This window comes from Lycium ferocissimum, chromosome 11, assembly GCF_029784015.1.
Source record: "Lycium ferocissimum isolate CSIRO_LF1 chromosome 11, AGI_CSIRO_Lferr_CH_V1, whole genome shotgun sequence".
In the NCBI taxonomy this organism is placed as follows: Eukaryota; Viridiplantae; Streptophyta; class Magnoliopsida; order Solanales; family Solanaceae; genus Lycium; species Lycium ferocissimum.
The window spans coordinates 48,304,741-48,326,091 of record NC_081352.1 but is presented as its reverse complement, the minus strand read 5'-3'; the positions used below and the strand labels follow the sequence as shown (position 1 = coordinate 48,326,091).

The window sequence follows — 21,351 nt, the reverse complement described above, 5'->3', positions numbered from 1 at the left end:
AAGTTGAAATAGGTAAATGAAGAAATTTTTCTCACTAGCAGTCTTCGAGGGAGGGAGTGTGACATTTGAAAAGAAAGGTATATTCATTGAAAAAGTTGAGATAGGTAAATGAAGAAATTTTTCTCACTAGCAGTCTTCGAGGGAGGGAGTGTGACATTTGAAAAGAAAGATATATTCATTGAAAAAGTTGAGATAGGTAAATAAAGAAATTCTTCTCACTAACCGTCTTCGAGGAAGGGAGTGTGACATTTAAAAAGAAAGATATATTCATTGAAAAAGTTGAGATAGGTAGGTCGCTCTCCACTCTATAAATTAAGTGTATTTGATCATGAATGATAAGTGTGAAATATTGTTTATGTCATTTTTAATGAGTCTAATGTTTTTGTCGAGAAGAATATGCATAATGATGATGATGTCACATCATTTACTGGTTTAGTTATATCTGTTATTTTGAATAATTAAGCTTATAAACCTCGTACTTATGAAGCCATATAAAAGTTGCCTTAAGGGGTAAACAATCTTTTCTGTAATAAGCAGTAGCTAAGGTAAGTTGCACTTTTTAAGACTTTTAAATTTCATTGATTAAATTAAAGAGTATTGTAGAATGTAGATACATTTTTTGCCAAATAAAAAGTATTCCAATTGAAATATATAATCGATGACATAATTTTAACAACTCTCAAAATCGATAAAACTATGAATCACAATTTATTTAGTGAAAAGAGCTCATTAAAGAATATGGTTTGCGACAATTTGCCTTTATTTCCTTATTTTAACTCTAAACTACTGAGAAAAATCCGTTAAAAATGGTTGATCACCAAAGCCGTTTAAGGACATTATTAAAACTTTAAGGGAAAATTTCAATAGGATCAATAGTCGCGCCATCATCTCCATAGCCTTCACCAGCTCCGGCACCAAAACCACTCCCGCCGTCTTCACCTCCTCCACCACCGCCACCTCCGCCGCCACCACCTCCATTGCCACCTAATCCACTACCAAATCCACCTCCTATTCCAAAACCACTTCCGCCGTCTTCACCTCCAACTCCGCCGCCGCCGCCACCACCACCGCCTCCATTGCCACCTAATCCACTACCAAATCCACCTCCTATTCCAAAACCACTTCCGCCGTCTTCGCCTCCACCTCCGCCGCCACCGCCACCGCTACCTCCATTGCCACCAAATCCACCTCCTATTCCAAAACCACTTCCGCCGTTTTCGCCTCCACCTCCGCCGCCACCGCCACCGCCGCCGCCACCTCCATTGCTACCTGATCCACTACCAAATCCTCCACCATATCCACCATTCATACCTCCTCCTCCGCCGCCGCCGCCGCCTCCACCGCCAGCGATACCTCCTATAATTTGGTCAATTCCGCCGAAGCTGGGGATGTCACCGGACGGAAACTGAAGAAGCTTCCTTGCATATGTGGCTTGCACGAAAACACACACAACAAACAAAAGAACCAACCTGCTAGTCATCTTCATATTTGCTGTTAACACTACAACACAAAGTAGCACAGCCTAGTCAGCAAGTGCCATTCAGAAAGCGGGAGAAGTACACAACAAATATTTGAAAAAAGAAACAAAATTCAGTTTTTTTTTTTCTATTGCAAAATTGCACTTCCCATTATTTCTTGTCCCGAAGTAGAAAAAATAACTGTCTAAACATTAGCTTAGCACAAAATAAGATGGGAAGATGTAATTGTGTAGAAAATTTTGCAGTAATATAAGCAACATTGACAGGAAATTAAGATGAGGATTGCTTTTCTTACTTGGCTGTTCTCGTATGTGTTTTGAGCTGAAGTGACCTCAAAGAAGAGCTAAGCACTTGATGAATGATCTGAGATGCATGTTTAGGACCATTTATATACTATAGATTAGTGGTAAGGTAACATACATGGTTAATGAATGCAATTAATATCACATTTACAAAATGGAAACGCCAGAAGCATAAAATTGAATGTGACTAAGAAGACTTGCGTTATGGTTATTAATTAATTGTGAGAGTAAAACTTACATGTTTTATTAGGCATTACTGTGTTAGAGCTATTAAGAACTAGTAATAGTATGATGAAATAGCTCAGTACCTGAAAACTATCCCCAGTTCTACTTTGGGTTGTTTTGGCAAAAGGTCTACTTACACGAAGAATGAAGATTATAATTAATGCAAGTAATGGTTATCCGGTGAATAATAATGTAGGGACTGTTATCCGGTGAATAATGTATGAATGGTTATGCAATGAATAATAATAATAATACATATTGTTTTGTAGAGATTGCCTAATCTAAAAACATTGTTTTCTTCAAATAGTTTTATTGATGTACTTTGTCTCGAATAGAATATTACATAGATTCTCGTTTAAGTTATACCAAACTGCACATAACTTATACCGAATTTAATATCAGAAACCAAACGGTTTATTATTTATACGATGTTTATATATCGAAAACCAAACGCTATATATGGAAGTCTTATTAAATCTTCTTATACTTCATACATAGGACCTTTTAATATTATTCCAGAATTATAGAACTGCTTGGCATAAAGTGGATGTCCATTTAAAAGGTTATTTTTTTCCTTCAAGATATCGATTTCAGAACTAGGTGCTGGGTTTTAATGATTAGATGAATGGGAAATGGAGGGAAGAAATATGGAGAGAAAATGAAAATTTTGAATTGCTCCTTTTTGCTTTTTGGATGAAGCATTTCTCGACATTGGTTGTGGAAAGGAAAGTTCTTGTGCTTATATGTAGAAGCACATCTTCTAGCTCATAAAGAGTTGAGAAGAGGACCTCCCTCGTGCCGTCATCGTCGCTCGGCTCGGATTCGGATGATTTGATTGATAATCTTTTTGGACCAAATTTAATTAATTTTAATTGTTTTATTATTAATTAAAAATCCAAACTGTGACCGGTTTTCCGAATTCATTTCTGATCCGTGACCGGTTTCCTTCTCGGACTAATTCAAATATTCCCACCCATCTGAAAGGGTGCAACCTTTGAGTTGCACCTTTCTGAACCAACGCTTCCATGGCTATATATGTCCTGATGATCAAAATTTCAAATTCTGGTTTTATTTTCTAAAATTTCCAGTTTCCCGTTTAAGTATATTTTCGAATACAGGTTAATAACAATCTTAAGGAAATTAGTTTTGTATTTTTTATAATTTGTATTCTGTTTCTAGAGATTAAAACCTTTCTAGTTTTCTACTCCGTTTGAATTTTTCTATTCCGATTTGAAGAACATAAAAACTTCGTCGGATTCTTAAAGTTCATAATTGTGAAACGTTTTGAAGAACATAAAAACTTCATCGTTAACTTGTGAAACAGTTTGAACATATAAACCTTCACTGTTTACTTTTCTATTTTGTTTGCCATTGATTAAATTGTTTATCAACTATTGAAAGTGAAAAAATGGCAATAGAAAAGGATGTCAATGTTTCTACTGGAACGGAGACTATTGCGGCAACGACAGTTGCATCATCAAGTCATTTAACTGCTACACATGTAATGGCACCGGCAGAGAAACCAGCGAAATTTTCTGAAATTAACTTCAAAGGATGGTAGCAAAGAATGTTCTTTTGGCTGGCATGCAAAAGTTCACAAATGAAGATCCTCCAGTTCCTGAAGAAGGAATGTCACAAAATCAGCGCTTCATGGTTATTGAGGCTTGGAAGCATTCAGATTTCTTGTGCAAGTGTTACATCCTTAGTGGTTTAGAGGATGACCTATACAACGTCTACAGTACTGCGAAGACTTCAAAAGAATTGTGGATTGCACTTGAAAAGAAGTATAAAACGGAAGACGCATGCTTGAAAAAATTTGTGGTTGCCAAGTTTCTAAACTATAAAATGATGAACAGTAAAACTGTTGGAACCCAAGTTCAAGAGCTCCAAGTCCTTATCCATGGCCTAATTGTTGAAGGTATGGTAGTTAATGAGGCCTTTCAAGTGGTTGTGGTAATTGAAAAGTTGCCTCCTTCATGGAGAGATTTCAAGAACTACCTAAAACACAGACGCAAATAAATGACACTGGAAGATCTTGTGATTCGTCTGAAGATCGAGGAGGATAACAAAGCCACCGAAAAGAAATTGTGTGGAAACTCAACGATTATGGGAGCAAACATCGTTGAGGAAGCTGGTCCAAATAATAAGAAACGGAAGAAGCCGTCTGGGCAAAAGAAGGAGCAGAACAAGAAAAATACAAAGACAACTGCTATAATTATGGAAAAACTGGACATAAGGTTCCAGATTGTCGGGCCTCTACGAAAAATGAGAAAAAAGATTAGGCAAACATGGTGGGAAAGAATGATGAAATTGATGATCTATGTCCATGCTCACGGAATGCAATTTTGTTGGAAATCCAAAGGAGTGGTGTATTGACTCTGGAGCCACTCGACATATTTGTCTTTGTCAAAGAAGCATTCGCTATGTATGCTCCCGCGGGACTCGAAGAAGAGCTTTCCATAGGAAATACTGCAACAAAGGTTGAAGGATATGGGAAGATATTCCTGAAGATGACTTCCGGCAAGGTGTTGATGCTCAACAACGTTCTTTATGTTCCTACAATTAGGAAGAACTTAGTTTCAACTTCACTATTAGTCAAGAATGGATTCAAATGTGTTTTTGTTTTTGATAAGGTTGTTGTTAACAAAAATGATATGTATGTGGGGAAGGTTTACCTCACAGAGGGCCTTTTCAAACTCAATGTAATAGTTGTTGACAGTATTAATAAAATTCCAGCTTCGTCTTATTTATTAGAGTCAAATGATTTATGGCATGTTCGTTTAGGACACGTCAACTACAAAACCTTGCGAAAATTGATTAACTTAGAAGTATTGCCTAAATTTGAGTGTAATAAATTAAAATGTCAAATATGTGTTGAATCTAAGTTTGTTAAACACCCTTATAAGTCTATTGAGAGAAATTCCAATCCTTTAGACTTAATTCATACAGATATTTAGGATATGAAGTCAATACCATCTCGCGGTGGGAAAAAGTATTTCATAATTTTTATTGACGATTGCACTCGATATTGCTATGTTCATTTGCTTAATGGTAAGGATGAAGCAATTGAATCATTTAAGCAATACAAAAATGAAGTTGAAAATCAATTGAATAAAAAGATAAAAATGATAATAAGTGATAAGGGTGGAGAGTATGAATCTCTTTTTGTAGAGATACGTTTAGAATATGGAATTATTCATCAAACTGCTACCCCTTACACACCACAATCTAATAGAATTGCGGAAAGGAAAAACCGAACATTAAAGAAAATGATGAATGCTTTATTAATAAGTTCCGATTTGCCGCAGGGCTTGTGGGGGAAGCTATCCTTACATCTAACCGAATACTCAACAGAGTTCCCACAACAAAACACAATCTATTCCATATAAAAAATAGAAAGGAAGAAAACCCAACTTGAAATATTTCAAAATGTGGGTGTGCTTAGCTAAAGTACAAGTTCCTATACCCAAAAAGGTCAAAATAAGACCAAAAATTGTGGATTGTGTTTTCATTGGATATGCTACCAATAGTAAAGCATGTCGGTTTTTGGTTCACAAATTCGAAAATTTCGACTTTCATGTTAATACGGTAATTGAATCAGATAATGCTGAATTCTTTGAAAACATTTATCCGTATAAAAATGAGTGTGAGTCGTCTAGCGAAAGATCTAAACGACCACGGGAAGAACAAAAGGAAAATACACCAAGTAAAGAGGATCCAAGGCGTAGCAAACGTCAAAGGACATCTACTTCCTTTAGACCGGATTTTGTGATATTTTTGCTTGAAAATTAGCCTCAAACATTTAAAGAAGCCATGTCTTCTTCAGATTCACCATTTGAGATCTTGAACAACCATACATGGTAATTGGTTGATCTTCCTCCTGGAAATAAACCCTTAGGTTCGAAATGGATCTTTGAAAGGAAAATGAAAGCTGATGACACTATTGACAAATATAAGGCAAGGCTTGTTGTTAAAGGTTATAGACAAAAAGAAGGCCTTGATTATTTTCACACATATTTGCCGGTAACACGGATAACATCCATTTGGGTGTTAGTAGTACTGGCAGCCGTGTATGGTCTTAAAATCCATCAAATGGATGTTAAGACAGCTTTCTTAAATGGAGAGCTGGAGAAAGAAATTTAAATGGAAGAACCTAAGGATTTCGTGGTTCCTGGTAAAGAAAGGAAATTGTGCAAACTTGTTAAGTCACTTTATGCACTAAAACAAGCACCCAAACAATGGCATGAACAGTTTGACTAAACAATGTTGGCAAATGGATTTAAGATTAATGAGTGTGACAAATGTGTTTACATTAAAAATACTCCAAATCATGAAGTCATTGTTTGTTTATATGTTGATGACATGTTGATAATGCGTAGAGATATTACCGACATAAAATGCCACTAAGCATATGCTTGCTAGCAAATTTGACATGAAAGACTTAGGAGTTCTTTGATTTGATCTTAGGAATTAGGATCCATAAAACTCCACAAGGTCATTATCACAGTCTCATTATATTGAAAGGGTACTTGACAAGTTCAAGTATTTGAATTTCAATATTGCAAAGACTCCAATTGATGTAAGTTTTGCACTTTAAAAGAATGAAGGTGAAAGTGATTCACAATTGGACTATGCCTGAGTATTGGAAAGTTTGATGTATATCATGAATTGTACGCGACCAGATATAGCATGTGCTTAGTAAGCTGAGTCGGTTCACAAGTAATCCCAATCAAACTCATTGGATGGCAATGAAACGAGATTTGGGGTATTTAAAAGACACCCAAAACTATGGTTTGCACTATAATGAATATCCCACAGTAATTGAGCGATATAGTGATGCAAATAGGATCATCAGATCATCTGAAGTTAAATCCACAAGTGGATATGTTTTTACCATTGGTGGAGGAGTAGTATCTTAGAAATCATCCAAACAGACATGCATCCCTCGCTGTACAATGGAATCTGAATTTGTAGCTTTAGACAAGGCTGGTGAAGAAGCAGAATGGCTCCAGAATTTTTTGGAAGATATTCCATTTTGGCCCAAATCGTTGGCACCTATATGCATACATTGTGATAGTCAAGTGGCAATGGGTAGGGTAGGCAGTGTTATATATAACGAAAAATCTCGTCAGATACGACGGAGACACAATACCGTTAGGCAACTACTCTCTAGTGCTGTTATCACTATTGACTACGTAAAGCCGAGAGATAATGTGTCGGATCCAATTACAAAAGTCCTAACTGGAGAGGCAGTTAAAAGATCATCGCGGGGAATAGGGTTAAGGCCTAGGACAAGCTATTATGGCGTAGTAGACTGGAGATAAAAGCTAGATTCAAAGAGATCAGCCAAAGTTATGAATGACTGTTCAATATTGTCAAATAACTCAACTCATTCTGGTGATGAAGACAATGTTCAGAAATAAGGATAAAGCATGAGTTAATAAAGCATTAACGTTTTTTAATGGTTTCTAAGTTTGGCAAGATATGAACAGATAGTGTATCTATAGGATTACACGTTTACACGTTTAGAAATCACCTATGTGAGTGTAAAGCTTAAGCCGCTTCAAGGAGAATGATAGTGAAGGCCAATTCTCTATGCACTCGTGAAACCAGGCAGTGTTCATGGCTGAAACGAACACAACAGTGAGAACCATAGAAGGTTAAGAGTTAATTGTGTGACTTATGTTGTCTAGGTGTACAACAAAGCTCGACGGTTCAAAGATATCATATCTACCGATTGACCGAGTACATCCGATATAAGTTCACTATAGAAAGTTCAAAGGGAAACCTACTTATCTAGATGCAATTAATCTTTACTTGTAAATCACACACTTGTCCGTGCATTCCTTTATCTTATAGTCATTCCCCATTCATGTGGGGGATCGTTGGGTTTTAATGATTAGATGAATGGGAAATGGATGGAAGAAATATGAAGGGAAAATGAAAATTTTGAATTGTTCCTTTTTTGCTTATTGAATGAAACATTTCTCCCACATTGGTTGTGGAAAGAAAAGTTCTTGTGCTTATATGTAGAAGCACATCTTCTAGCTCATAAAGAGTTGAGAAGAGGACCCCCCCCTCGCACCTTCGTCGTCGCTCGGCTCGGCTTCAGCTTCGGCTTCGAATTCGAATTTGATCAATTTCTTTTTGGACCAAATTTAATTAATTTTAATTGTTTTATTATTAATTAAAAATCCAAATTGTGACCCGATTTTCCGGATCCGTTTCTGATCCGTGACCCGTTTCCTTCCCGGATTAATTCAAATATTCCCGCCCATCTGAAAGGGTGCAGCCTTTGAGTTGCACCTTTCTGAACCAACGCTTCCATGGCTATATATGTCCTGATGATCTTCAGAATATTCCTTACGGATTTTCTGATCTTCTCCTCTTTTCTTTTTGTTGCACTTTAAATTTTCGTGTGATTTACAGCTTTCGAGCGAGTTTGTTGGCGCCGGAGTTTGCAGTACCGCTACAACGGTGAGTAAATCGTTCTATCTTGGGAGGATATATTCCACAACCTCGGGTACATTGAGGGGAATAATTTCCTTAAGGACACACTATGCATTCAGTGGGCTCGATTTAATTCTTATACATTTTTCAGATACTGTTCTTCTAAAATTTTAGATTCTGGTTTTATTTTCTAAAATTTCCAGTTTCTCATTTAAGTATATTTTCGGATACAGGTTAATAACACTAGGTTTGAACATGAACGTACCAACAGTAACATCCACACTAGGGGGTCATTTGGTACGTGTATAGAATGGTTCGGACCTAAGATCATTAAGTGCATTTGTTACATTACGATCTAAGTACTTATATGATCTGAACGTGTTGTAGAATATAGATAAATTTGCTAAATAAAAAGTACTTGTTGTAAATAATATTATAAGTGAATGTATGTGTATTATAAAATATGTATTAATTTATACTTGGAGAGCAGGGTTTGGTTCGAGACTAATGTAACTAGGAAATAACCTCTAGTTACTATGAGCATTTAGTTAGAATCTAACTAGTTACTTGGTGACCAAGTATTTCTCTTCCTATAAATAGGAAGGCTTTATCTCCTTGGTAACGTAAGATATCAAAATATGACAATAAAATCTCTCCTCAAGCTTCTTTTCTAATTCTCTTGTTTCACTCTCAATTTATAGTATTTTGTAACACATTAGCAGATTGTTCTACTCTTGAGGATTAATATCTCCACCATGCACAGTTCACTTTGGAACTTCTGCATTTAACCACATAAGGTATTCAATTCTTTTATCTTATCTTAATTTAGATTATTAAAAGTGCAGAGATATTTCATGGTTGAACTTTTAAGAGGTCCACGTAGTGCGCCAAATTTTCTCATCCATTACGCTGACTTTGGATTCTACAGAACGCGAGCACCATTGCCAATATGCTCCATGAAAAAAATTATTTTCTAACTTATAGTATTCGGGTCACGTGACTATGATGGAGATGTACCCATATTACTTCTTGGAATTTAAATTACTTGTAAGCTTTATAAAAATATCGGGTTACCAAAATTAAATTGTTAACTAGGTCGAACATACATGCTTAGATATTTGATATTGTTTTGTTGAAGTATATATGAAGAGATATTCCTTCTTTCTCTTTTGTTCAATTTGTAAGTATGAAGAGATATTCTTTCTTTCTCTTATGTTCAATTTGTAACGCTTATTTTCTTTTGTTACTATGTCCATGGATGATTATTATTAACTTGTGAACTCTAAAACAGTTTGACCCAAGAACGGCTATATTTCATACATCTCGTTGAAACTTAATTCACTTATGTATACAATCATGAAGTGGTAATATTTTAAAGGCTCGAAGACGAGTCCTAGCACACTTTGGCCTATTTTGCCGAGAGGCGAATCTGAAATTTCTGGAACATGGGTTCACCACTAAAAAATAAAAAAGAAAGAAAAAAAGTATGAAGTGGGACTGATCCCTAGTCCTCTAGGTAAATAACTCAATCTTCAACCAAGTGCACCATTTAGTATTTTAGTAGTATGGGTTCCAGCATATGGTATTATACTTTTAGAAAATATATATATAAAATATCTAATTTCATGTGTTCACGTACCCCAATTTTTAGTACCTAAAATCGCTCCTGATTGTGCCATTGATTGAAGGTAAGATGGTGGATTCAAGTCCTATCACACCAAGAGAATAAGACGTAGGGTTAAAGTCTTAGTGCACCATGATGCATTATAAGATATTGGGTTCGAGTCCCACCGAATTATGGTCTAGCACGTCTTAATATGAGTAAGACATTGGGTTCAAGTCCCAATGCACTATATCGATGATATTATGATGACCGAGGCAAAATAATATGATTTTGATGAAAAGTTATGAAGCTCGTCCCATTGAATTTGCTCTATTTCCTGAAGTGAATATGGTAGCAGTGCATAATAAGACAAATGGTTGATTGTATGAACGTGGGCATGGAGGGACAAAATAATAATAGTCTTCATTGTGCTAATTATAAAAGGAAGAACATGATGGGTTCTCAAGATGGTCCTTCAAAAGGTAAATTTAATTTTTATCATCAATATGGTATCAAAGGTTATTGGGCATGCGATTGTTAATCGATTTGATAAATTTTATAAATCCTCCATCAAAAGAATGGAATACAAAGTGGAGACGCACTTGACCTTTCAAAGTGATGTTGAGGCGGATCATAAAATATATGATAAATGTTAAGCATGACAATATATAAATTTATAAGCACGCTAATTCGTCCATTCTTGAAGAGAATGTGACAATGTAAGCTGATTATAATCATTGTCTTAGTGAATGTGTCAAGATGTGATAAAAATTATGGATGAGGATGTGCTCATGTATGGTTGCTAATACCATAACTCATCTCTACGGGAGGTTTAAGAGAAATAATGAAATTTTATTTTGGCATAAACGGTCATTTGATGACATACTTTTAGTACGTCACAAGTATTGTGGAATGTCTTATCATGGATTACCAAAGGGTAAAAGCAAGATATAATTCCTGCCTATAATTTTTTTTATCATGACCGTAATTACAAGATTTTCTCCTTAAAGGAGATGTTCACTATAAGGATGGTGTTATGAAATATGTGATAGTACACAAAATTAATTGAGAGCTCCGAAAGAGCTACTTTGTTACTACTCGGAGGAAGAAAATTATTCATAATTTTAGTGTTGTAGTATGTCTCAAAAGAAACTTATTTAAGTTTCAAAGGCACTGGCAAAGAAAAAAAAAAGGAGTTATATTGAGGCTACAAATTATGGGAAGTTTTATATCTTCATTTACTATAAGTACAAATTATTATAAATATTTATGTGATATATACTTAAGAAATTTTTCTCATGTTTGCATACACAAATATGGAGTTATATGCAGCCTACAAATTGGAATCATATCGCGATAGTAAACTAGAAGTTTCATAAACAAATATCATTGGCATGGGTTATCCTTTCCTTTCAAATGTGATGCAAAAAATTGAGAATTCACATTTTTATATTTTTTGAAGAAAGCAAAAGATTCTTATCCCTTCAATTCTATACGACAAATGAGGACAAGCCGATCATTAAATGGGGAAAACAAGGTTGGGATTGTATCCCTGTCCGATTTTGGAACAATAAAAGATGATATATATATATATATATATATATATATATATATATATACATTCCCAACTCATGTTCGGTTTGCTATATTTGAAAAAAATAGATGCATTTATGTTATGGTCACACGTGCATTTGGTATCAACTTGCAATTTGATTTTCGCAAGGTTGTTTGTTCAAATTGGTAAATTAAGAGCACATTTCCAAACTATGAATATATGTTGATAATGCTGATTTATATCCAAGTTGGTTTAGTAGAAATTGCGTGCATTTAATTATAGTTAAACAATTGGTTATGAGAACAAATCTCTCAAATAGAGTTTTGGCATGAGATGTGTTATATAATATGCAACAATGCTTGTATACATCAAGCCAATAAGATTTCCCTATCACAATTGGTTCAGGGTCAGGAACCAAATAATTCCCATCTAGAGATTTGAATGTGCGGTATATGATTAAGTTTCTCCACCACAATGCACAAAGATGGGTCGCCAAATAAGGTTGTGATGCGTGTTAGATTTTCTAACACTAAGGAGTGAGATGAAAAGCAGTTGGAAAATAATGTATATATAATGAATTATCACTGGTATGATATAATTTAAATAAATTGTCAGGCGCATTTGCTGACCCAATATCATATTCCATCTACAAATGCTCCAACTAAACTAACATCCTGAAGGACCGAGTCTATGGCGATAGACCAATCGGTTCCAAAAGTAAAATTCCTTGAAGACGGAAAGGAACAAATGATCATAATAATGAGGCAAGTAGCACCACAACATGACACTTCATAAAACTTTGAAAAAGATTCATGTACCTAAAAATGATGAAAAATGAACAGATCCCGATAAGTTCTGACGAATAGGAACCGATATCAAATGACTGTCGACGGTATCTTTGATATAATGTAGCGCTCAACATTATAAATAGTGATGAGGATCTTGAAGTCAAATATGTCAAAGAGTATGGACAGATAAATGATTGGCCAAATAAAAATACACAGTTCAAGTATATTTTTTTCACTTGAAAAAGTGATATTTTGGCCCTATAGTCCAAAGACCTCAAGGTATAATGTCATTGGGGTATAAAGGAATTTTTGTGCGAAAAGTGAAATGAAAAATAAATCCGTAAGATATAAAGTTCGGCTTGTGACTTGTGGTATCAAGGTTTTTCGCAAAAATCTTGGCATTATTGTATGGAGATGTGTTATCCTGTGGTGGATGCAATGAGATTTCATGTAGTCTTGCAATACATGAAAAATTGAATGTGTATAATGAAATATTGTCATGTCAAGTTGGACAGTGAAGTTTATATGAAATATTTTAAAGGATCTAAAAGGTCTTAAAGTCCTCGAGTACCTCAATGGTTGTAAGATCGCTTAACATAAAGAAAGATCAATTCTGGATCTCATGAAAATGGTCAAAAAGTACTATGTCTAGTGCGATTGGTGCACTAATGTATCCTGCTATTACTATCCATGAGATAATGTTTTTATTCAGGCAAGATGTAATCTCACTTATACCCGTGGAGACATTAGAGTGAAATAAATAATGATATAAATTATTGATTCTAACCAATATAATCAAGGTTTGTTGGTTATGAAATGCAGGACATTTATATAATCTCTATAAAGTTCGATCTCGAACAAATTATGTGTACATATGCGGGTACTGCCATATCATTCATTCTATAAGTCAGTCAGTAATTGCTAAGTCTTCAAAAGGGCAAAGAATTTTCCTTGAAGAATGAAGTACCACTGAAAGGATGATATATTGAAGACAAAATTGCTTGAACATTATTCAACTGAAAGGATGATACATTGAAGATGAAGCAGAAGAAAACATATTTCGCCGAAAATTATTTTCACACATGATCGTCATAGAAGTGGTGAAAATATATTCAAGAAATTTTAAGTGACAATGTAGCAGATATCTTAACTAAGGCATTACCAACCTCAAGATTTGAGAAGCTAGTATACACGATTGGGATATGTTGTCTCTGATACATCAAGTGAAGTTTTCATCCGGGAGAGTAAAATACGCGCTGCACTCTTTCTCCCTTAACCAAGATTTTGTCCAATTAGGTTTCCTGGAAAGATTATACTGAGGCAGCTTTCAAAGCGTATTACTAGATATGTGTACTCTATTTCTTCGCTAGGACTTTTTTCCACAGGATTTTTCCTACTAAGGTTTTAACGAGGCACATTATCTATTAATGGGCATTCAAGGGGGAATGTAGTAAATAATATTAAAAGTGAATGTCCATGTATTATAAAATATGTATTAATTTATACTTGGAGAGAAAGATTTGGTTGGAGAAAAATGTAACTAGGAAATAACCTAAAGTAACTATGGGACATCGAGTTAGAATCTAACTAGTTACATTTATCTTCCTATAAATAGGAAGGCTTTATCCCTTGGTAAGGTATCAAAATATGTCAATAAAATCTCTCCTTAAGCTTCCTCTCTAAATCTCTTGTTTCACTCTCAATTGTATTATTTTATAACGGTACTCCAATTGACATATATAATCAATGACATAATTTTAGCAACTCTCAAAATCGACAAAACTATGAATCACAATTTATTTAGTGAAAAGAGCTCATTAAAGAATATGGTTTGAGACAAATTTGCCTTTATTTCCTTATTCTAACTCTAAACTATTGAGAAAAATCCGATGAAAATAGTTGATCACTAAAGTCGTATAAGGACCTTATTGAAACTTCAAGGGAAAATTTCAATAGGATCAATAGCTGCGCCATCATCTCCATGGCCTTCACCAGCTCCGGCACCAAAACCACTTCCGCCGTCTTCACCTCCTCCACCGCCGCCACCTCCGCCGCCACCACCTCCATTGCCACCTAATCCACTACCAAATCCACCTCCTATTCCAAAACCACTTCCGCGGTCTTCACCTCCACCTCCGCCGCCACCACCACCTCCATTGCTACCTGATCCACTACCAAATCCTCCACCATATCCACCATTGATACCTCCTCCTCCTCCTCCTCCGCCGCCGCCACCACCACCACCTCCATCGTTGCCTGCTCCACTACCCCCTCCAATTCCAAAACCACTCCCGCTGTCCTTTCCTCCTCCTCCTCCTCCTCCACCGCCGCCGCCGCCGCCGCCACCTCCATCGCTGCCTGATCCACTACCCCCTCCAATTCCAAAACCACTCCCGCCGTCCTTACCTCCTCCTCCGCCGCCGCCGCCTCCACCTCCACCGCCAGCAGTACCTCTGATACCTCCGATAATTTGGTCAATTCCGCCGAAGCCGGGGATGTCACCGGACGGAAACTGAAGAAGCTTCCTTGCACATGTGGCTTGCACGAAAACACACACAACAAACAAAAGAACCAACCTGCTAGTCATCTTCATATTTGCTGTTAACACTACAACACAAAGTAGCACAGCCTAGTCAGCAAGTGCTATTCAGAGAGCGGGAGAAGTAAACAACAAATATTTGAAAAAAGAAACAAAATTCAGTTTTTTTTTTTTTTTTTCTATTGAAAATTGCACTTCCCATTATTTCTTGTCCCGAAGTAGAAAAAATAACTGTCTAAACATTAGCTTAGCACAAAATAAGATGGGAAGATGTAATTGTGTGGAATATTTAGCAGTAATATAAGCAACATTAACAGGAAATAAGATGAGGACTGCTTTTCTTACTTGGCTGTTCTCGTATGAGTTTTGAGCTGAAGTGACCTCAGAGAAGAGCTAAGCACTTGATGAATGATCTGAGATGTTTAGGACCATTTATATACTATAGAATAGTGGTAAGGTAACATACATGGTTAATGAATGCAATTAATATCACATTTACAAAATGGAAACGCCAGAAGCATAAAATTGAATGTGAATAAGAAGACTTACTTTATTGGTTATTAATTAATTGTGAGAGTAAAACTTACATGTTCTATTAGGCATGCATTATGATTAGCTATTACGAACTAGTACTAGTATGATGAAACATTCCAGTTCTTCATCTCCGGTGCCTTAAAATCCTATATTCACCTTTATTTCTGGCCATGACTAGCTGTTGTCTAGTTGGATTCCCCTGTAATGTTACGTGATGAATAGGTACATAAACTGTTACGTAAAAATTGCTTAATCTAACAGCATTCATTTCATTAGATAGTCTTATTCAAGTATTGCTAATACATGCATGTAGTCTTATTTTACATTCTATCTCTAATAAAATATTTCATAAAGTCTCGTATAACTTATAGAAGGGGAGCCTTGGCGGCCGACTATTGTAAGAGTTGTCATTGTGTAACTAGGAGGTCACGGATTGTCGTGAAAACAGTCTTTTGTAGAAATGCAAGAGGTAAAAATGCTTACAATAGACTCAATATAGTCCACTCCTTCCTCGAACCCCACAAATAGTAAAAGTTTAGTGCATCATACTGCCCTTTTTATTCTCGTGTAAGTTATATTTAAATAGTAATATATCATTTGATTTTTGGGATTAAACTCCACATAACTTATATGAAATTTATTACTATAAAAAATCAAACGTTTTATTAGTCATACGGAAATTATATATCGAATACCAAACATTTTAGAGGTAATTAACACGACGATTATATTAACAAATGTTGTATAAGTAATTTTACACTACGATTATATCTTCTTATATTCAAATCTTAATATTATTCCAGAGTTAATAGAATAAATTTTGATAAAAAAGAAATAAGGTGGATGTCAATTTAAGAGGTTTTTGTTTCTTCTTTTAAGAGATCAGTTTTATTCCAAGATATCAATTTTAGAATTAGACTTAACACTACAAGAAAGTATAGAATCGCAACAAAATTTTTTATATTTGGCAACAACTAAGTTTTATTGTTGGCAAATGATTTTTTTTTTTGTTGCCAAAAAATTTAATTTTGTTGTCATAGTATTGATTATTGTTGCAAAAAGTACTTTGGCAACCAAAAAAAAAAAGTTGTTGCACTTTACGCCGCATAATATTCCGAAAAGTTCATGCAACAAATTTTTTTTTTTTGTCGCCAAAAGTACTTTTTGCAACAATAATCAATCTATGGCAAAAAAAAAAAAAATTTGTTGCCAAATATTTTTTTTCTCGTAGTGTAAACAGAAACGCGCCTACAATACTATCCTCATTAAGTTCATCTACAGAGGATTGTTGTACTAACAAACGAGGGTGCTATCTATAGAAGGCTGTTGACTAAGATAGAGTTGTACAATATGTAACAATTATGTCTCCTCTAGGTGGACATTTATCCTATACCTAGCTATATATAGAAGGCTGTTGACTAAAGACAGAATTGCACAATGGAGTCCTATAAGTGATTTCTGCTGCCCCTTATGTAATACTACATGAATCTGTTAATCATTTGTTCTTCCAATATACTCAACTGCTATCTGGACAAACTGCTACAGTGGCAAGGAGTAAACAAATCATCCAAAGATTGGCAAGATGAACTTAGCTGGGCTGCCAAGAGTACAAAGGGTGCAATTATCTATAAAATATCCTTAGCAATTAGCATGTTGCCTATATCTGTTGGCAAGAGAGGAATTTGAGACTCTTTTTGTCACGACCCAAATTACCGATCGTGCGGGCACCCACCTTATTATCACTAGTAGGTGAACCCTTACCCGTTAACCCATTAATCACTAGCCAATTTCAACTTCTTTAATCATTTATACTCTAACAATCAATAAATAAGTAAATGAATAAATAGTCTGACCAAGTCATAAATAATAATTAATATAAGTGCGGAAGTCTTAACTATTACACCCCCAAAATTTGAAAGTCATCGTACAAGGACTCTAGCCAATAATGTCTAAAGAATGAAGTATATCTCAAATATAGTAACAAATAATGTCTGGAATGAAAGTAGACATCTGAAAAGAGAGATCTTCAGGTGGCATGGCGTGGATAGAAGCTCACCCTCGGATCCGTTCAAGCTAACTAGCTTCAAGCTAGAGATGTGGTCTGGATGAAATATCTGGTACACAATCTTCACTCAAAAAGGGTGCAGCAAGGTAGTATCAGTACAAACACTATGTACCGGTAAGCATCATAGGCCGACTAAGATTTGTTCACGCATATAAGTATAAAATCAACAAGATAAACAGATAGCCACTTAATACTCAAATCCAAGTCACAGAATATCCCATAACAGAGTCACAGGCTCAAAGCCTAAGATGAAGCTTCTAAACCACAAGTCTGTCAAGTTTCAATAATCCCACCTGATACTCACAAGTCCAAGTTCCGTCCCTAGGTAGAGTCACTAATCCACAATTTAACTCAGTCAATGGTTATATTTATATCACAATAGGCATTCAACATTCATACCAAAATCAGAACCAAACGAGCATATCATAATGCAGAATAAAATGTAATGATGTACAATGCAAAATATGATGAAGTGCATGCAATATCGGCAAATACACACCGTACACACATGCTCACCGGTGTCATTGCCCAGAAGTCACGACCTGCAGGGGACCCATGGTGTCCATGTACCACTCGTTCCGGATACTCATCGGACCGACCCATAAATTCTCCGCTTCGGAAAGAACCTCAGACACGGATCCATATCATGTACCACTCGTTTCCGAAATGAACCTCGGACCACAAGCTCACAATTAGCATCAAATAGTATCACAAGTTCAACAAGAAGATTATATTAACCTCTTCACTAATTTCACATTACAATGTATGTCTCCACGTATTCCAGTTCATTAGTATGTATGGACTATGAACAATTAGCAATATCAATGTCAAACACAACGCATCATGCCACAAGTCTTTCATGAATCCTTACCTTCCACCATTTCCATCATGTATGAGTGTATGAATGCATAAATGAGTGTAAATATGGTAAATCAATGCAAACCGATAAAGCAACAGTGAAGGTACAAGTCACAAGCCACAAGTCATAACAAGACTTAGATCAACTCAACCATGAAATGAATCATACAACCCGTCTCACCCAACATAAGAGTCTATGTCCCTCTTTATTTCCACACATAGCAAGTACGCCTCACAACTAAGTCCTGTATCACCAAAATGCTACATTTTTCTATATACTATCATCAACAGTAAATCATACATCAAGCTTTCATCTACTTACTGTCATAAGTTTATATCACAATTCAAATCTAAACTCATTATCCTTCCTTTCTCTGATAATATGTGTCACAATAAGAGAGAACTGAGTGCAACACGACAATTTAGGTAATAAGTCTAATCACAATAACCGGGCAACGAGCTACCATCAACAACAATCAACCTAATAGAAATCTATCTTGAATCGCCACAGTATGAATACAACTACATCTCATATTTCGGTACATAAAGTAATGGCGACGAGCCCACAAAATCAGAAGTCATACCAACCTAGCTAATATCCAACCAAAACACCATGTCCGAAGACCTAATCATGCTTTCTCTCATCAATTCTACACAATACATACGTTTCGCTAATCAAAGTCTAACTAAAGTAAGCCGTAACCTACCTCGAATGCAGAACAGGAGCCACGAACTACTCCACACGAGTCTTCTATTTCCGAAGCGCCTCATAACGGTCAAAGTCTAACAATATGATGCTAAGTAAGCAACAAACCATGTATTTAAACAAGAACAACAATTTGGGAAGAAGACCCACTTACTTCTACCCTTTTCAATGGATGAAACCATCCTTTAATGGTGAATTTATCATAACTTCTATCTCTACAATCATTAACCTTCAATTCATGGGTTTCTAATCAATTTAACCTTTCAAACAGATTTTAGGACAAAATTTCCATTTTTATTAGAACCCTAAGTCTCAACATGCAATTTCAACCATGAGAAATCAAATTCCCTTCCTAGAAAGTGATAATATATACCCATAGATGATTAATCAACAACCCACCAATTATTTAAGTGTTTACTAATTTTAGGGTTCTAGGATTTCCACCCACCATTGATGGAACTTAAAATAATTATGGAATTTGAAGAAGAAAGGAAAAGGAACAAATAAAGGTGGGACTTACCCTCCAAGATGCTTTCACCGAAGAATGTAATGAAGTTTGCCTGTTTGCCTCTTTCTCTCTTGAAAACTGACTTTGGGGTCTTGTGAGTAATGGTTCGAAGTTGAGGTATAAAAATAGGGCTTTCTGCCCCCTGTTGGTTGCTGCGGCGGTCAGTGGGTCGCTGCAGCGGACCCGCTATAGCGGCCATGGGTCCGCTACAGCGGACCTGCTGGAACAGCCCGAACGAAAAAGGGCATAACTCCCTCATACGGAGGCGAAACGCGATGATTCTTTTTGCTATAGCTTCGTAATTACGATACGGATCTAATGGTTCAAACCTCACACAAAACAAAGATATTTTGATCAATCTGGAGCCCTTTCTATCCACAGACCTACGGCGAAAACATCGAATACGAGCGCGACAAAACCCAAACCCATTTGAAACTCTTCGGAACCTCACCAAAACTTGTGGACAAGTTCAAAATCATCATACTAACTCGTTGGAACTTTCAAAACATTGACACGGGGTCATCCTAACCTGGCGTTGACCGTGGTCAACTCTAACTCGTTAACTTAACTAGCTTCTCCATCAATGACTCAATTTACACTCGAACCTTGCGGGAACCAACCCAGTGACTTCACTAAGTCATAGATCGTACTAACGGGAGGTTAAATGGGTCAAAACACTATAACAACCAAACGGGTCGTTACACTTTTAGCAGAAAAGTAGAGCTCCAATACCACTAAGGAGGCAAACAATTCAGGAAATTCATTGTAGAGGGCCTTTGCTGGCTTGATGCCTAGACTAAATAGGAGATTGACATACCTAAGTTTCTACCCTTAAATAATGTCATTAGTTAGGGTGAATAGAATATATAGATGAATGAGTTGATGAATGCAGTGTTTTGGGGGATGTCCAAACTACTGCGAATGCTTGTGCTGTAAATATTGCTTTGGTAATATAATCGGTTAATTACCACAAAAAAAAAAAAAAAAAAAAAAAAAAAGAGCGCCTTCACTTGTCATATTCATAATGTAAAGATGAGGACTTGGAAAATGATTTTACATTTGATCTCTCAAAAATATCAGTGTAGTACGGACATTACAAAAACATAGCACTTGAAGATCATAATGCAGATATTATCCTCCTTAAGGATTCAGTCTCACTCCCAAATAAGCAAATATGTATAACTGATGGAATACAGGCATACGCAGCGGAAGAAAATAGCCAGGATCGAACTTGCATGTAATATAGACAACACATAATCAAAATATTAATCAAACATAAAATTGATACTTATCTCTTGAAGCGTGAATGCAACCTCGAATCTAGCCTTCAAGCACGAGCAAAAATCATCCACGCGTTCTTCCTCCAGTTCCACGGTCTTCTACTATGTATCCTGAACTTCTATGAACGTAATACTTGAGTGGCAAGTATTCGGCTAAAGAACAATCATCACTTAGGGTTCAATGACTTTCTTTATATACACACGTTTTTAGGGTAAACCCTAGCCAAAAACGTGTAGCCTTTTTCTAACCCACCAAGGATATTATTTTTCCTTTTATTTTCCTTGTTCTAGAATATTCGTGCACGCAGGACCACGTATTTAATAACGAGGCTTCCTATTGTGGTATTAATTCGAAATATGAATGAATTAATCCTACCACAATAAATTACAATTTATTCCACTAGAAAACCGTAATTGCACTCTCTCCGTTTAATTTCGAAATCCTTCATTAAAAACTTAT

The 21,351-nt window shown here is 35.9% G+C and overlaps 2 protein-coding genes across 2 annotated transcripts; both read right to left on the bottom strand.

Annotated features, from left to right (window-relative positions):
* Nucleotides 1-681: 681 nt before the first annotated feature.
* On the bottom strand, nucleotides 682-1,650 carry LOC132036157 (glycine-rich cell wall structural protein 2-like). The gene is made up of 2 exons (XM_059426412.1): nucleotides 1,342-1,650; nucleotides 682-1,257 (listed from the first exon to the last, which is right to left on the bottom strand). Exons 1-2 carry the CDS (start codon nucleotides 1,484-1,486, stop codon nucleotides 848-850), a joined length of 555 nt encoding a protein of 184 aa, XP_059282395.1. The 5' UTR covers nucleotides 1,487-1,650; the 3' UTR covers nucleotides 682-847.
* Nucleotides 1,651-14,152: 12,502 nt separating this feature from the next.
* Nucleotides 14,153-15,396, bottom strand: LOC132036034 (putative glycine-rich cell wall structural protein 1). The gene is made up of 3 exons (XM_059426254.1): nucleotides 15,286-15,396; nucleotides 14,607-15,008; nucleotides 14,153-14,522 (listed from the first exon to the last, which is right to left on the bottom strand). Coding segments are annotated over exons 1-3 (588 nt in total). The 5' UTR covers nucleotides 15,287-15,396; the 3' UTR covers nucleotides 14,153-14,337.
* Nucleotides 15,397-21,351: the final 5,955 nt, after the last annotated feature.

What these genes read in the sequence shown, in the direction of transcription:
- LOC132036157 (XM_059426412.1), bottom strand. Translation starts at nt 1,486, where the DNA reads ATGAAGATGACTAGCAGGTTGGTTCTTTTGTTTGTTGTGTGTGTTTTC. An exon ending in TATAGGAGGTATCGCTGGCG is followed by an intron (nt 1,258 to 1,341) that starts GTGGAGGCGGCG and finishes GTAGCAATGGAG; the next exon opens with GTGGCGGCGGCGGTGGCGGT.
- LOC132036034 (XM_059426254.1), bottom strand. An exon ending in CGGAGGAGGAGGAGGAGGAG is followed by an intron (nt 14,523 to 14,606) that starts GTATCAATGGTG and finishes GTGGAGGTGAAG; the next exon opens with ACCGCGGAAGTGGTTTTGGA.